This window comes from Plasmodium brasilianum, chromosome 9 (genome assembly GCF_023973825.1).
Source record: "Plasmodium brasilianum strain Bolivian I chromosome 9, whole genome shotgun sequence".
Taxonomy (NCBI): domain Eukaryota; phylum Apicomplexa; class Aconoidasida; order Haemosporida; family Plasmodiidae; genus Plasmodium; species Plasmodium brasilianum.
Genome location: NC_090122.1, coordinates 1136051 through 1154469, shown reverse-complemented (window position 1 = coordinate 1154469; position 18419 = coordinate 1136051). Strand labels below are relative to the sequence as shown.

Genomic DNA, 18419 nt, shown 5'->3' with positions numbered 1-18419 from the left:
ATAAAAAAAAAAAAAAAATAAAATAAAATAAATAAATAAAACAAAAAATAAATAAATAAAAAAAATAAATAAAAAAAATAAATAAATAAATAAAATAAATAAATAAAAAAAATAAATAAAATAAATCATGATAAAACAAAACGAAACAAAATAAAAATGGATGTGTATCTTTTCTTTCGCAATGAAACAAAACTTTCAAACTTGCAATAATGGGTTATTTAATCCTTACATAAAAAAAAAAAAAAAATATTCTTAGTGTTTATTTTTTTTATTTTTTTTCGTTTTGCACAAGCTTATGCGTGTTGTAAATAAAGAAGGTAACAAAATAATATATAGTACTATGGTATGCCATAGCATACTAAAAATGGGAAAAACAAAACGAAACGTAAAGAAATGAAACGAGACGAAACAAGGGGTTAACTAAAAAATGTACACAAAAACAGAACAGGTGAATGTGCACAATTATCTAAAGTAGAGGTGATACAATTATATCCTTTTATACTATGAATTTTGCATTTTCTTCTATACTACACCTTTTTCATATAATATTTGTATTTGCGTTTGAATTTGCATACCAATTCTAATTATTCTTTTACTCCACCTCCTTTGGTCTAAATGTTAATGTTGTTCAAGAATCGATACAATTTGCTCGTTTCTTTTAAGCACAAAATGGTATTTTCGCCGTTTTTTCCGCCCTTCATTTTACCGCGTATAATTTTATACTTTAACATATATTTAATAGTGTTCTAAAAACGGCAAAAAAAAAAAAAAAAAAAGAGATAAGATATTATATGAAAAGATATGATAAGAAAAGAAAAATCAGAGAAATAAAGAGAATTAAATTATCGATAACAAATCATTCATAGCTGTTTTACTCGTAACTTCATATAATATCAAATAGCGTCATTCACTTTTTCTTTTAAATGTCGAGAAGCTTTTGCCTTAATTTGGTACACTAATAAGCTATGTTATGTGGGTGTATGCATAAGGGAGGAGTATACGTATGTGTGTGCAGGACAAGTATCGTACGCATGATACTCTTGGTACACACTCATCATGCACAAAAATATACCTTTAGATTTATGTGAAAGATACGAAAAATGAACTGATCCCTATTTGTTACATAAACATAATCATTAATATTGCAAAAAAAACGATCATATATATTTTTAAAAGGATTCAAATCGAATTTTCTGTTTCTTTTTTTTCTACTCCACAATATTTTGTTTCTGTCAAAAGGGTCTATTATGCCAACTACCTAGGCGGAAAAAAAAAAAAAAATTTGAGATAAAAAAAAAATATATGTAAGCAATATTAGTTTTTTTCTATGTAAAACTTTTCATTTTTACTTATAGTCAGCTTACTTCATATTTGAAATATTTTTTATTTTCTTTGTTTAATGATAATGTGTAGGACCCAAACTGTACAACGTTGCATATTTTTCTACACAATATGAGTGAAATGCCATTGAAAAAAATGAAAAATACAAAAATTTGGAATATCTTTTTCCACATTATTTATAATATGCTATAAGAGAAAAAAGAATTATACGTTTAATATCCTTACGCACGTGGGGGAAAAAAAATTAAAAATACAAAGTTTATAATTCAAATGAACAAGTATTAATATATATATATATATCACTTCAGTTACAAAATGCAATTTGGTGGTGGGGAAGGGAGAAATATGTTGTTCCCCTGTCTGTAGCTTGATACATATATGTGCTAAACATAAGCACTTATAATGCAATGATATGCATTCCATAAATACTTTTGACAATACAAAAATAAATGAACATTAAGAGGCTATTATATATAAGATAATTAATGGTTAACATATTTAATGATGAGATTTTTAATTACATATTTGCACAATTCATTGATTTCCACTAAATGAGTATTAAACCAAATAAAATTTATTGAAGTTTTTTCTCAGTATTCAAAACATGCACATTCATATTTATTGTTGTTATTACATATATTTGGCATACCGTTCAGCGTATTTCATGTCGTCAAATTAATCTTCTCCGTGCCTTGATATATTTTGTTTGTTTATATTTTGTCACATATATATATGATTTATTTTGTTTTGCCATTATTTGTTTTGTTTTGCCATTATTTGTTTTGTTTTGCCATTATTTGTTTTGTTTTGCCATTATTTGTTTTGTTTTGCCATTATTTGTTTTGTTTTGCCATTATTTGTTTTGTTTTGCCATCATTTGTTTTGTTTTGTTTTGTTTTGCCATTTGCTTTGTTTTGCATAATTTGTTTTAATTTATTTTTCCATATTTTGTTTAGTTCTGTTTTCTCTGCTATATTTTAAACAAATATAGTACAATTAACCGATATAGGATTATAAAACTTGAGGCCTCCTTTTTTTTTATTATTTTTAAGTAAAGAATATTATTTTGTTTAGTCCCCCTGAGATATTAACCTGGAATCTCCTGTACTCTTAAATTTAGGTTACATTATTCACTTCATTTTATTATTATGCACTTTATTATTATGTTGTTTTATATGTATATAAAAATTTATATTATTATTTTATTTTAAGTTAACGAAATTGTTATAGTATCCTTTTAACGAATTTTTAATAACGCCGCTTGGTGAGAGATCTCAGCTCTCTCTATATGCATATACAAACATGCACATAGATAAACAAACATATGTATACATACACATGCATATATACACTTCTATATATTTTTACTAACGTGCACATGACAGTTTTATTACGTCCAAGTTAAATGGCGCAAATGTGCTTACTTAAAAAAGGACGATTATGTACACAGATTAAATATTTTTAATGCTAAAAGTAGTATAATACCCTACATTTTGCATGTGAAAAAAAAATAAAGAAATCTGTGATAACTTCATAATAAAGAGTTGTTCTTAAAGCTATCTTCTTAAGGAAAAAAAAAAAAAAAAAAAAAAAAAAAAAAAAAAAGAAAAGAAAAAATGAACGAGTCAGAAAAAATATAAAAAAATTAACAAGTTAACAAAAATACAAAAAAATTAACAAGTTAACATAAATACAAAGTTCACGTAAGTGGGAAAAAATGAAAAAGCATAAAATGCCCTGTAAAAAGTTTTACCGCCAAAGGGCACATTGTAACCCTCTTTCGGATAGTTACATAAAATACCCCGTCAATTATAGATATGTGAACTGGCATTTACATTACCCGCATTATTTCCCTGACCCGGAAGGACCAGCTGAGAAAATGGACGGAGAAAAAAAAAAGGAGATGACTCGTGGTCAGAAAGGTCAGATTAATCAGCAGATTGCTGATCAGGATGGTGAACAGAATAACATTCAACGAAGTGACGAAATTAACGAAGGTACGAAACCTTTGAATAATCTCTATCTAAATACAAATATATACCCAATAACATACGAAAAAATATTATTGCCGAGTCAGGTGAACACCCATGACATAGCTATTTTGGACGTAGGTTGTGGATATGGAGGTTTATTATTTGCGTTAAGTAGCACATTTAATAATAAATTAATATTAGGGCTAGAAATAAGAGATAAGGTAACGAATTATGTAGGGGAAAAGATAAACTCATATAGAAAAAATTATTTTCCTAATTATAATAACATATCTGTTATTCGTACAAATGCTATGAAATTTTTACCAAATTATATTAAAAAAAATCAAATAGAAAAAATTTTTTTTTGTTTTCCTGATCCTCATTTTAAAAAACAAAACTGGAGAAGAAGAATAATAACTATAGAAAACTTATCATTATATCATCATTTGTTACAAAAAAATGGAATGATCTATTTTATTACTGATGTTTTTACTTTATATTTATGGACAAAATTATGCTTTAGTAAATACCCATATTTTAAACTACTCTCCACAGAAGAGTATAAAAATGATATTTGTATAAAGTTAATACATCAGAGTTCAGAAGAATCAAAGCGAGTAAAAAAAAACAACCAGACCATGTATTTCTTGGTTGCAAAAAAAATTTAGCATATGAACATGTGCATACGAATAAATGTGCTATTCATATATTCTTTAAAAATGGGCTTCGAAAAGGATTATTTTTTCAAAATTTAAAAGTCCTTTTATCACGAAGCTATATGCATCGAGCAGTGCATGTGGAGATATAAAAAAGAGAATATTTTATTAAGCATAATGTTACACAAAGACAGTTAAGGAACTTTTTTTTTTTTTTTTTTTTTTTGTAAAATCTAAATATATTGTTATATGTTTTATTTGATCCATTTATTTTATTTTATTTTTAAATATGAAAAAATTAAAAATGAAGATGTTGAAAAAGTTCAAATGGAAAGGAATAAATCCCTACACAAATGTGTAGAAGACAGAATATTTTTTTTTAAAAGTACAACAGGTGAGGAACGTATGTAAATTGTATTTTTCTGTTTAAGTAAAAGGATGCAGTTATGCAGTTATAGTTGTAAATTTTACATTTAATTATGTAGACAAATAGACGTAATTTTTTTGCTTTTATTTTTTGAAAGCATAGCACGCTTTTCGACATATAAATTCGGGAAAAAGAAGGGAAAAAACAAGAAAAAACAAGAAAAAAAAAAAAAGGGTAAAAATAAGTAAAAAATATGGACTAAAATAAGGGATAAGTATGGGAAAAAATAGGGAAAATATATTGGAAAAAATATGGGTGAAAATAAGGAAAAAATAAACGTTAGAGTGAACGTTAAAATGAAAGAAAAAATAAAAATTTTGGGAGCTACTTAAAAAAAACAAAATAATAGCCACACAGAGCCGATTAAAAATACTTGTATGTAGTAAAACCGCACATTTTAAAACATTACTTTTGCGGTTAAAATGGTATTACATATGTATGTACGTGTGCACATATATGTATATGCCCCAAGCACAGGAAGCAATGGCACAGAAAAAAATTTAATGTGTGAAAGATTTTTAAGGATGTATCCCTTGCAGCACTGTAATAATTTTTACAACACAAATGATTAAGTGAAATGTTTTACTCGCCTTTTAACGAAACATTTTAACTTAACATTTTAAATATTTAAGGAAAGCATTTCCACAAGCAATTTAAAATGTAATTACAAATATGAAATGCGACAATGAGTAGTTGGAAAGATGGAAGTTTTTTTTTTTTTTTTTTTTACCGTCCACGCTTGAAAACATGCTCACACATCTGTTATGCGTCTATTTGTTTAACAAAAATATTTACACGACTTTTGAAAATATCCTGATTAGTTCATACAATACAAGCGTACGAATTAAATTTGCATCTAGCTACTCTCTAATTATCTCTGTACTGATCTGGTCGTAAGGGATATAATGTCTGCTTGTGTGGGTCTTTATGAATAATACCGCATAGAGTGCAGTCAGAATACATGCCGTTATTTACAGACTGAATATCTTCTTTTCCTACGAAAAGAAAATCGGTATGTATTTGCAGGGAGGAAATTGGCATATACTTATACGTGCATGTGTATATATATATATATATATATATATGTAAATTTGTACATAAATGTATCCGTAAATCTGTGGTGCTTCCACAAAGCTGCTACGTATGTGAGTAATGAATATATTACCTATTTTGTCGCAATTGGCGCATCGAGCAGGATGCTTTCCGGGACTTACTCCTTTGTGAGAATAACAAGATCTCATTTTGATAAAATAGGAGGAAAATATTTTAATTAAAATGTGAAATATGGAAAATGCAAAATTGTAAATGCAAAATAGATAAGGGGAGAATGAAAACAAAACAGAGTTTAACAATTGCGGGGAATAAGCAAAAATAAAGAAAAAACAAATAAAATAAACAGGAAAAAAAAAAAAAAAAAAAAATAGGCGTTGTAATGGTATGTAATTTTTTTACAAGAAAGGAAATTTATATTTACATTTACAAAAATATAACATATGCAAGAATTAAAAAAAATAAAAAATAAAATAAAATAGAAAAAATTAAAAAAATAGAAGAAATAAAGGGAAAAGAAATAAAAAAAATAATAAAATAAAATAAAATAGAAAAAATAATGGGGCAAATGGTAAAATTAGCTAGTAAGCCAAAAGGCAAAATAGAAGAATTAAAAAAAAAAAAAAAAAAAATGTATGAAGCTAGGAAAATTTTCTTTTTACTTTTATATCTTTTATATATATGTTTTATATGTCTTCTATATATCTCTTATATTTCCTTTACATTTTTTTTTTTTTATTTTATATTTTAATTTGTCTCATATTTTTTGATCGCTTAAATTTCTCGTTGAACTGATTAAAAATTGGTAGTAGCTAAAAATGGGCATAGGGAGCTAACCAGGAGGTTGTATTGTTAATATGTGACTACAGCCATTTTGCACGTGTGTACAAATATGTACATATTTATGAACATACGTATAAATATATGCACAAATATATGTGTAGAAATATATATATGTATAATATAACTTAACACATTTTGTTTTATCTTCTTTTCTTTGGATTTTAATTTATTTTTCATTTCCTAAATAGGCAAACGTTGTTCTACAAAATTTGAACTGCTGCTGCTCTCAATCTGCATATCGCTAATTAGACAATTTTTTTTTTTTTTTTTTTTCTCGTAAAAATAAAAATAAGCAAATATGCATAAACAAATGTATATGTACATGTTGGTATTCTTTTTTTTTTTTTTTTTTTCTTCTTTTTGAGGTACAAAATTATTTACATTAAACTCCACTTTGTAGAGTTTATGTAGCCAAAAATGTGTGTAAAGTTGTACCATTGTGTAAACTGTTAAAATTAATTACAATTATTTTTTTAACATTTTTGTATATGCCTTGAAAGTGACCCATAAAAATGTATGGGAAAGACATGTAGCATTTTGCGTTTATACTTTATATATGTTTATGTACACACGTACAATTTTCTGGATATGTATGTCTCATTAAAACGTCCAGCGATTTTTATTTGTACCCACGTGGAAAAAAAAAAAAAAAAAAAATAAATGAATAAACGAATAAATGAATGAACGAATAAACGAATAAACGAATAAATGAATGAACGAATAAACGAATGCACGAATAAATGAATGAACGAATAAATGAATGAACGGATAAACGAATTAACGAATGAACGAATAAATTAATGGATGGAATAAATTAATGGATGGAATAAATCCGTATATAACCCATTATACCCATGAAATAACTTTCTAACCTTTTTGAAATTCACTTTAGGGCTTACACATGTCAGTATATCAAAGTAGACTACTAGTTTCTTTGTTTTTTTTTTATATATATCGACGTGAAAGTGTGAATTGGTACATATTTTTTCTTTTATATTGAAAAAAAAAATTATTAGAATATACCTCTAATCAAAACAATATTTTAATTGATAGCTTAGAACATTTATGTATTTTTTTTTCCTCATTTTCTTTCCTCATTTTCCTTCCTCATTTTCTTTCCTCATTTTCTTTCCTCATTTCTTTTCCTTAATTTTTTAAAAGGGATGCAATAGAATTGTTTCCCAACCTTTGCATTTTTTCGCCCCTTTTAATGGGGCAGATGGGGAAAAAAAAAAAGAAAATTATGCATAAAAAAATTAAGTGTTATAAAAATAAATTCAAATACACCATTAGACATGTGAAACATTTCTTTTGCGTTTTATTATTTGGCAATGCTGAAAAAAGGGAGCTTTAAGTAGCTCTTAAAAAAAAAAAAAAAAAAAAAAAGACATCTGTAAGTGCATATACAAATACACATATAAATTAATATATAAATACACATATAAATTAATATATAAATACACATATCAATTAATATTTAAATACATATACATGCCCAGTAACAAATGCCATCTCTAAAAATAAATAAAGATTTAGGTAGAACTGCTTGAAAATTGAAACGACAAAAGGGAGGAGACCCACTTTTAAGTTATGCAACTATAACCCCCATGAATTATAGTCACCTTTGATGTTCAAGCTTAAGATGAAAAGGAGAGTTGGCACAAAAAAACAAAAAAACGTAATGATCGTTTCGAATTTTATTATCACTATGTTGTTTTAAGGATCATAATTCAATTCCTTGTTTTTGCTTTTCATAATGAACCTAATAATGCGCTACTTCGAAACAATTCATCATGTCAAGATGGAAAAACAGGGAAACATGAAAAAATAATAAAACAAAATAGTAGAAAGATAATAAAATAAAAAAGTAGAATAATAATAAAATAATAAAATGGAATAATAATAAAATAATAAAATGGAATAATAACAAAATAATAAAATGGAATAATAATAAAATAATAAAATGGAATAATAATAAAATAATAAAATGGAATAATAATAAAATAATAAAATGGAATAATAACAAAATAATAAAATGGAATAATAATAAAATAATAAAATGGAATAATAATAAAATAATAAAATGGAATAATAATAAAATAATAAAATGGAATAATAATAAAATAATAAAATGGAATAACAATAAAATAATAAAATGGAATAACAATAAAATAATAAAAGGAAAACATGCCTTTCCTCTTTTATCCTTTTATAATGCTCACTATTTTTTTTTCTTTTTTTTTCCCTTGCCTAGTCTATTCCGTTTATTCCAAAAATACAATAAAAAGGGAAAACTCATACACATTTGCACACACATATATGTGTTATTTTATTATTGTATGTATGCATAAGCGCGCCTCAGTATAGCAATGCATTCTTCACAAATGTAGCAATATTTTATTCCTCAATCCAAAGTATATTTAAGCATTCTCTTCTCTTTATCGAGTGAGATTTATACTTTTCTCGGCTTGTTATATTAATCATTATTACGCGTCTTACCAGAAGTGAATCCAAAAAATAAAAATGTCATAGCTTTTGCTAAGACAATATGAGATTGCAATATTTTGTACATATATTCGTATATATGTATATATATATATATATATATAATACAATAATTATGTGTGAAATTTAAGAACATTAACTTTTCATATCATGAACTACAGTACAAAATTGCACTCTCATTCAATAATCTTGCAGAGCATTGATTTACCTTGGTAATAAAATGCTCAAGCGACAATATGTTTTTTTTAAAATTGCTAAAATTTATAAAACTCCTAAAAATATCTATAGATGCATATTTAATATAGCAGTCTCCTACGAGAGCATGAAAAATAAATTTATTTTAAATACAGAATTGTTTAAAAAAAAAAATTTTCTTTTTTTTTTTATTTCGCGCGGAAAAATTATATACTTGAAGAGAAAAAAGTAAAATAAAGGAGTAAAATAAGGAAGTAAAAAAAAAAAAAATAGCAAAAAAGAGCAAAAATAAGCAAAAAAATGCGAAAAAATCAAAAATACCACAAATCAGCTTGAATTCTAAACCTATATATACTATAACAAAGTAATTATAATTACACAAAATAAAAAATTAAAAAAAACATTTATTTTTTCATCGCAAAATTTTTTTTTTTTTTAGGTTTAAGTATAACTTTTATATGTGTGTCCATTTAAGTACATAATAAACATTGTAAGTTTTATTATTAACGTGTGCAGGTTTCGTTATTTTTGGCTAACCGTATATTAGGAATACGAAAAAATTTGCATAAAATTTAGTGAAATTTACTCTCGGCAGTACATAAACTAATACGCACAATAACGTACATAGTAAATATACAGTTGCGTACACAGCTGCGTACACAGCTGCGTACACAACAACATATACATCAGCGTACGTATCAGCTTATAGAGTAGTATATACAGTTACAGGCATAGTAACGTACGTCCGTATTGTGTCGCTTGTTTAACCCACTGCTTATTAATGTACAAACGTGAGTGCTAACGTAAAGATGCATCTAAAAATTATGTGCATAAACAATGAAGTCAGGGAGATGTACAAAAATCACAAGGCGTATCACGAAGGAGATAGCGGACTAGATTTATTTGTAATTAAGGATGAAGTGCTTAAACCGAAAGCAACTACATTTGTTAAACTAGGAATAAAAGTAATAGCTTTACAGTATAAATACAATTATTATTATAAATGCAATAAAAACAGTAACAGCAATAATGGCAATAATTGTAATAATAGCAGTAACTGCAATAATTGCAGTAAAAATGAAAATAGTGGAAACAATAATAATAATATACCAGAAATAGTAAACACTAGTTTTTTACTATTTCCTCGTAGTAGTATTTCAAAGACACCTTTAAGATTAGCTAACTCGATAGGTTTAATAGATGCAGGATATAGAGGTGAAATTATCGCTGCTTTAGATAATACTAGTAATGAAGAATATGTTATTAAAAAAAATGATAAGCTGGTTCAGTTAGTTTCTTTTACTGGAGAACCCCTTTCTTTTGAATTAGTGGATGAGTTAGACGAAACATCAAGAGGTGAGGGTGGTTTTGGTTCAACGTCTAACAAGAAAAATTGATTTTTTACAAGGGAATAGATATTTGTATTGAAGACTATATACACAAAGGAACAAATATACGTGGCAGTTATCCTGCTTACGCTTTTCTATGCATGTAATGTTTTTACAAAATTTATGCTCATTCGTGTTTATACACATTTGTACCCATACATATAAATATATATATATATATATATAGATATATAGATAGATAGATAGATAGATACCACTGCGCACCTTATATGCTAGCTTTTTTTGCACAATACCTAATTATATGCTATTTTTTTTTTTTTTTTTGCTTCCTTTCGTTGCTCCAACCTCGTAGAATGAACAATATTAAGCTAATAAACATGTACATATGTATATCTATATATGTATATGCATGTATATCTTTATATGTATATGTATGTACATTCTATATGTTTATGTATGTACATCTATATATTCATATATATATTAATGAGTAAAAAATGGGCATAACAAAAGAAAGGTATGTGACTCATAAACATGAAAAGTGCGTTAGCCTTAATTGCAAAAAACACAAGTACGAAAAAAAGGGACAGGAAAAATTTTCATTATTCAATAAAAATACAAAGTATATGTATGTTTACTCAAAACAGAAATGTTTTTTGTTTTTTTTTTTTTTTTTTTTTTTTTATATATAAAACGTTTTAACGAATATACCCATTTCGCTTAATTCAAGGATTAGATGCATGCATTATTTTTCCTCATATTGAAGTGATGGTGTTACCAAAGTTGGAACTAATGTGTGCCACATGTACAGATGAGCAAACCACTTGCGAGTTGTTCTTGTAAATATTGTTATTGTTGCTACTACCACCACTACTATTGTTATTTTTATTGTTATTTGTTTTATTTTATTTTTTTAATTCCCTTCTATTCAAAATAATTAAAAAAGAGATGAATTAGTTTAATATGATTTAATTTTTTTTTCCGAAAAACGCAGTTCTATTATGTGTGCATAATTAAGTTATATGACCATAGTAACGTTTTTTTTTTTTTTCTATTATTTCTTTTAATTCGCACGGGATTAATTAAAAGTACTGTGCTCATACTGCTTTAATATATATATATATATATATATATATATATATATATATATATATATATATAATATATATATATATATATTATATAAAATGTGTACGTGAGCGTATAACCCCATCAAATAAGCCACATGAAAAAAGAAAACTCTTTTTCATTTATATTACACAGTATATGAAGCAATGGGGAGGAAAATGTTATTATATATTATTAGCTTCTACGTAAAAGAAAAAAAAAAGAGAACCATAAAAAAAATAAAAGCACTCTTTCTGTAATTTAAAACAAAAAAAAAAAAAAAAAAAAAAATTTTAATTTCAACGTAGAAACCATATTATTCGTTGGCTTTTTTATACGAATATACATTTATAAATGTACATCGGGTAATAATATAAGATTTATGTTTATTCATTTCTCCGCTGACTAAAGGAAAAGCCCTTAGAGAAGAACAGCCTGGGGCGTCATAGTTATTATATATACCCACACACACACACATATATATATATATATATATATATATATATATAATATACTTATATATAAATATGCTATACACATGATATACTACTATATATATGATGTACATATATATATAACATATATATATTACATATTATATATATTTATGTACCCCTATTTTAAGTGGTTTTTTTGGTGTACTTTCCCTCAGTGTAACAAGGTAAAATATATATATATATAATAATAACAACATATACATATGAACGTCCTGTGAACTCATAAAATTGTTCCTATTAGTATTACAAATATTGTTTAGAACAAGTTTATATTATCATGGTTACAAAATGACAAAGATATTAATTTTTTCAATGAAAAGATTTGTTCCTTTTTTTATTTTATTGTTCATTTTAGTTTGGTGAAAATTGGGTATTAATCATAGCACAAATAACTTTTCCTTTTTTCGTAATTTTATGGTTTCATTGTTTTTATGAACTTTTTTCTTGTTTTCTAATGTTATTTTAATTCTTTTTAATACCTTTTTGATGTTTGTAATTTAATTTTTCTTTTTATTTTTTTAAATTATTAATATTTACACGCACTATATTTTAACTATTTTCTTTTTTTTTTTTATTTTTATTTTTCCTTTTTCATTATTATAATTACATTTTATTTTCTTTAATTTTTCTTTTCGATTTTAAAGGAATATATATTTTTTTCCCTTATTTATTTACATATATATTCTATTTACGTTCATATATATAATATATATGTTTAATTTACGTAAGTGTTTTTATTTTTTTAAATTAACACCTAGTTATTCATATACATATATATATATGAAGTATAATTAAGAAAAAACTAGAAATTTATTACTTTATTACATAAAAGGGAAAGTTGGTTTTTAGAATTTTATACAGTATTATTATTTAAAAAAAAAAAAAAAAAAAAAAGAGAAGAAAATAAAAAAGAGAAGAAAATAAAAAAGAGAAAAAAGAAAAAAGAGAAAAAAGAAAAAAGAGAAAAAAGAAAAACAAAAAGAAAGTCTTTAAGCTTTTTTGATATGTTAAACACTTATATTTTAAATGTATCTAGTTTAAGAATCCAGTTGAATAATTTCTAAAATTTTTAGTTTTTAACTTGCTTTAAATTTTAAGAAGTGATTATGTGGAATCAGTTACAGGACGCAGAAAATATTGACGAGGCTGGGAATATTGGTATGATATATTTTGTACATATGTGTATGTTCTTGTATGTATAGGAGTAAATGAAATAATGAGAAAATAGTAATGTTCGTTTGTAATAAAGCGGAGGAATGGAACGTTATTTGACCATATATAGATTAAAAAAAATGCACAAACGAGTACGTACGTACATATGTCTGTATGTGTATATATATATATATATATATATATACATGTACATGTGCATATATCGACTACGACGAGCTTATAGGAACATTCCAGTACCTCCTAGTCTTTGTGTATTATATAAAATTAACGCATATGTAGACATTGCTAACTATAGTTTCCCCCCCCCTCCCCCATTTTTTCGTTTTTTATTTTTTCCCCAATTTTTGCCATTAACTTGCAGGTGATACAGAAAATTGTCTGTCGAAGAGTTTTAGGAAATACAAAAGTTTTATTTATATTTTTTTAGTAATCCTTGTAATATTTATTGTATTTATATCTTATTACGAAATAAATGAAAACAAAAGTAAGAAAAAAAAAAGAATTAAATTTTTTTTTTTTCATGTTGAAAAGGTCTACACGTGCAACTATGTCCTAGTGTACACGGGTATATGATACTATCCGTGCATGCCACATATAAGCCATTATTATTATTTCATTTAAAATGTATACAATTTTATTTTTATCCTTTTAGATATAGATTTCGAGTTAGATTGTAACGATTTAAATGAAAGATGTCTCACTTATAAGTACCCCGAATTTAAGCGTAAGATTTGTGGTCTTCATTCTGCTTATGAGCATCTTAAGTCAGTCGTATTTGCACTGCACATATGCTTCCCTCATTTGTATGTGGGGTGCATGTATGTCTATGTGCTTACACATATGTATATATTTTTATTCTGCTCTTTTTATATTCTTTATAGCTCATAGACTCCGTATCGTAGACATTAATGCGGAAAACAACAACATACTGCTAAGAAGCAGTGTACCATTATTCAATGGTAATTATTACATATGTTTTTTAAGTGTGCTAGTAACGAATATACATGAATTCTTTATGCCAACAAATTCACGCACGTGTATGTGCTAATACTGAACAGTGTGACATGTATACATATATACCTACATATATATATATATATATATATATATATATATATATATATATATATATATCGACCTTTTCTTCTTTAGGCATATTCTCCGAGGACTTGTTGCGTAACCACATTAAAACTTTAATGGAGAACTCGAACTTAAATTACGACGATAGTTTATCCCTATACATCATATCTTTTTTGAGGAATGACATAAAGGTTTGACCAGTGCATCTCCATACATTGTGTTCGTCTGTTTGACCGCGCATCCGTTTATCCAAATTTTTTTTTTTTTTTTTGCTTCTTCACGCTACAGGATGGATGTTGCTACACCGCCCAAAGATGTAATATAAAAGATGCATCCATCATTAATTATGTAATATTAGGACATAAGGATAATCCGTTTGACATAGATAACAAGGTAATAATTTTAAAAGAGCCAGAATTAATGGCGAACATACTATTGATTATCTGACTTAGCATATGTCTATATGCACTTATGCACATACATGCATACGTTAATGTAGAAGTTTATTAACGCGCCAATATGTACTAGGTTACATGGGTTCAATTACACCTTTCCCCTTGTAGACACTTGAACAAGAATTGAAGAGCCAAAATTGGGATACGGACAAATTACTGGAACGAGTACAAGACTTAACAGAAAAATTTAATACAATGAAGAATACAATATTTGTAATTCATTGTAGAAGAGGTAGAGACAGAACGGGAGAATTTGTTTCTGCTTATAGAATGATAATAAAGAAACATGACTTTGATACTGTAGTAAAGTCTAATGAAGAAATAGGAAAAGTAAAAGAACAATATCTTAAAATGCAAAAATGGTTATGCTTATTTTTAGAAAAAGTGTTGGGTTACTCAAATATAGGCTGTTATGATTTTAGGTGAAATATATATACTACGGGAATTGTATATGTATATATGTCGGTATCATCCTGCGCATTTATTGTAAAACATTATGGGATGTAGTGCATCATAATAATAAATCGTTTTGTAATACTAATAAAGTGTTTTTATAAATTTGTATAGTCTCACATATGTGTATGCATGTATGTGTAGATGTATACACACGTATATGTGTTCATTTCCCCATTTTATTTGAATTAAATTCTTTTTAAGTGTAAAGTTTGTTTATAGAATATATGTGGTGTAAAATATTACATGTGTATAATAAATAAAATACATCAATATATTCGTATATATACATTACTGTGAAGAGTTGACTACCTTCGTAGCATTATTGCGTTGTTGTGGCATAGCTTCATACCTTTTTGAACTTATCCTTATATCTCTTTATTGATCCCTTCCTTCTTGTTGATCCTTTTGAAATTTTTTTTTTAAATCAGTTTTTTTTAATTAACTGTACAATATTGATTTATAATTTTTTTTTTATTTTTTCCCCTTTTTATAAAATAATATGTTAATTATATTAGGTATAAATAAATACCTATATGTTATATGACAGTCGAGGAAAAAAAGAGGCTGTATTTTTTGGTAATTATACAAGTGTGTTACATATATATTATGTGTACATATATATATATATATAAATATATGTATATACATGCCTATATATGTGTGCGCCGATTCGTAAGGGAAAAAATAAAATCGCCATTTTTTCAGGTTTTACTATATATATTTTTACATATTTATATATATATACATACATGTATGCATACCATCATACATGCTTAGATGTATCAGCGAAACGATATGCACATTTTACTTATAAAATGTGGTTTTTGATCGTACCGATCTTTAAGGGTTCATACATATATACAGTGTTTACCATATTCTTAATTCTTTTTTTTTTTTTGATTTAAAAAATTTTTTTTTATAGTTGATATTATTTTGAAAATAATTAAACATAATTAAATTGTAATTTATATAATGAAATTTTTTTGTTTTTTTTCATATTTCCTAATAATTATATATAATTAAAAGCTTGCAAGGAGAAAAAAGTAAAATAAGCTTCTTCAAAATTTTATATATAAGCACATATACACATATATATATTTATATGTATGTATATATATATATATATATATATAATGTATGTATGTATGTATATACGTGGGCATTTTGAGTTTTGACATATAATTGAAATTAGAGAAATGTTGTTCAGGTACGGCGGTATAAAACAACAACGTTCAACAGTGTTAAATTTGCATATAAATAAGCACGTACGCATTACTTATGTATTATGTATGTAAGCATTTATATATGCATATACATGTACATATATTTGTGCATAATATGTATATATATATATATATAATACGTATGAACAAACGTAAAGGAAAAAAAAAAATCATTTAAAGGGTGGGCAAAAAATGGAAGGAAGCAAAAATATATTAAGTGCTTAGGACGCATCAACACTTGTAATTTTTTAGAAAAAAAGTTCAATAAAAATTTATTTTTAAAAAGGATAAATGTACAAGAATTAATTTTTAAGCAGTGCGACCGAATATTTCTCTCCTTTGTTTTTATTTTGTTCTTAATATTTTATTTTATTTTTTCCTTTTTTTTTTTACCCGTTCTTTCTCCATTTTCCATTTTTGGTCTATCTTAACTAAACATGTCAGTGGTAAGCAAGAAATTTGAAAAAATTTTGAAGAGAATATATTTATTGCATACCTAGCAGTGCTTACATTTCGAGCTATCTAGAATGACAGAATCATATATACAGACATTTTTCCAAATAAGAAAAAAAATATGTCAAAAAATATGTCAAAAAAGCGTAAAAAATATGTCAAAAAATATGTCAAAAAAATGTAAAAAATACGTTAAAGAAACGCCTAAAAAGCGCCAAAAAATTATCAAAAAAACTTTATTAAAAAATATCATATTCTGTAACACATCAAACACTACATTTACATTCAGGGAATTGCTCCTCTCAATCCCAAGCCATTTTTAAATAGCTTAGCTGGAAATCGAGTCATCATAAAATTGAAGTGGGGAATGGAATACAAAGGTACTATCAGTGATTTAAGTTCGCCCTTGTCGTACAAACGGCCATACGAGCAGACGTACGGTCGTCCATATATATACGGCCATGCAAACGAGCGTGCAGACAATCATATATACTACCGCTCATACTATCGCTCAAACCACCGCTCAATCTACCGCTCAATCTACTGCTCAAACCACCGCTCAATCTACCGCTCAATCTACCGCTCAATCTACCGCTCAATCTACCGCTCAATCTACCGCTCAATCTACCGCTCAATCTACCGCTCAATCTACCGCTCAATCTACCGCTCAATCTACCGCTCAATCTACTGCTCAATCTACTGCTCAATCTACCTCTCAAACTACCGTACAAACTACCACCAACACATACACAAAATGATATCTCAATTTGTGCCCATGTGTTAAGCTTCGTTCCTAGTGTACTAACTCACTCGTAATGGAAATACATTTCATTATTTAATTCACAGGAAATCTAAAATCTTTTGATGCATACATGAACATACGACTTACAAGTGCGGAGGAGTGGATACATGGTGATTATAAGGGTACCTTGGGCGAAATATTTTTAAGGTAAATTATCAAATCACCCCAAAATGGAAAAAGAAAAAAAGAAAAAAAAGAATGAACCATTCAACTGATGAACGGATCAAAATGAATGAACAATGCAGAGATTGCGAATTTTTTTAGTGACAGAATTATCTGTGCTCATTTTATTTTTTTTTTTTTTTTAGGTGCAACAACATCCTCTATATAAGAGAAGATAACGAAAACGAAAATTCTGAGAAGTGAACTATTCCCAGGCTTTTAAGGCGTACAAGGGTATGTACTGTCGTGGATTTATGTTCACGTTAATTTTTCATTTTACCATTATTCCTCTCCATTTTTCCTTTTTTTGCTTTTTTTTTATTTTTTTTTTTATTTTAATGAACTTTTAATATTGCACAAACTCGGCCATAATTTTCCCTGTTCAGTTAACACACAAAACTATTTTTTATAATTTCACGTAATAAATCGGCGCAAATAATTTTGTTTTTAATCGGTTCACTTTAAAGAATGCGAAGAGATAAGCAAAGTACATAAATTTTCAACACATCTTTTTATCAATTTCCCTCTAAATATTTTGTGCCTTCAAGCATACATTCATATGTACATACGGATGTATATATATATGTGCATACGATTAATATTCCCATTATATTACTCCTTTTCCTTATCTTTCCCTTTCCTCCCTAGTTTTTTTTATTTTTATTTTTTTTT

General features: G+C 26.4%; 6 protein-coding genes across 6 annotated transcripts; 3 read left to right on the top strand and 3 right to left on the bottom strand.

Moving 5' to 3' along the window:
* Positions 1-611: 611 nt before the first annotated feature.
* MKS88_002875 (uncharacterized protein) lies at positions 612-2007 on the bottom strand (the record flags this gene model as incomplete). Its single annotated transcript, XM_067215921.1, has 4 exons — positions 612-746; positions 1073-1258; positions 1365-1443; positions 1991-2007. The coding sequence occupies 4 exons, from the start codon at positions 2005-2007 to the stop codon at positions 612-614; spliced, it is 417 nt and encodes a 138-aa protein (XP_067073452.1).
* A 1066-nt stretch (positions 2008-3073) lies between these two features.
* On the top strand, positions 3074-3982 carry MKS88_002874 (tRNA (guanine-N(7)-)-methyltransferase; the record flags this gene model as incomplete). The annotated part of the gene is made up of 1 exon (XM_067215920.1): positions 3074-3982. The coding sequence occupies one exon, from the start codon at positions 3074-3076 to the stop codon at positions 3980-3982; it is 909 nt and encodes a 302-aa protein (XP_067073451.1).
* Positions 3983-5264: 1282 nt separating this feature from the next.
* Positions 5265-5638, bottom strand: MKS88_002873 (uncharacterized protein; the record flags this gene model as incomplete). The annotated part of the gene is made up of 2 exons (XM_067215919.1): positions 5265-5392; positions 5563-5638. The coding sequence occupies 2 exons, from the start codon at positions 5636-5638 to the stop codon at positions 5265-5267; spliced, it is 204 nt and encodes a 67-aa protein (XP_067073450.1).
* Positions 5639-9799: 4161 nt separating this feature from the next.
* Positions 9800-10387, top strand: MKS88_002872 (deoxyuridine 5'-triphosphate nucleotidohydrolase; the record flags this gene model as incomplete). The annotated part of the gene is made up of 1 exon (XM_067215918.1): positions 9800-10387. The coding sequence occupies one exon, from the start codon at positions 9800-9802 to the stop codon at positions 10385-10387; it is 588 nt and encodes a 195-aa protein (XP_067073449.1).
* A 2662-nt stretch (positions 10388-13049) lies between these two features.
* MKS88_002871 (protein phosphatase) lies at positions 13050-15077 on the top strand (the record flags this gene model as incomplete). The annotated part of the gene is made up of 7 exons (XM_067215917.1): positions 13050-13101; positions 13478-13600; positions 13769-13840; positions 13998-14075; positions 14269-14387; positions 14485-14589; positions 14760-15077. 7 exons carry the CDS (start codon positions 13050-13052, stop codon positions 15075-15077), a joined length of 867 nt encoding a protein of 288 aa, XP_067073448.1.
* A 1991-nt stretch (positions 15078-17068) lies between these two features.
* MKS88_002870 (small nuclear ribonucleoprotein F) lies at positions 17069-18043 on the bottom strand (the record flags this gene model as incomplete). The annotated part of the gene is made up of 3 exons (XM_067215916.1): positions 17069-17115; positions 17223-17588; positions 18028-18043. 3 exons carry the CDS (start codon positions 18041-18043, stop codon positions 17069-17071), a joined length of 429 nt encoding a protein of 142 aa, XP_067073447.1.
* Positions 18044-18419: the final 376 nt, after the last annotated feature.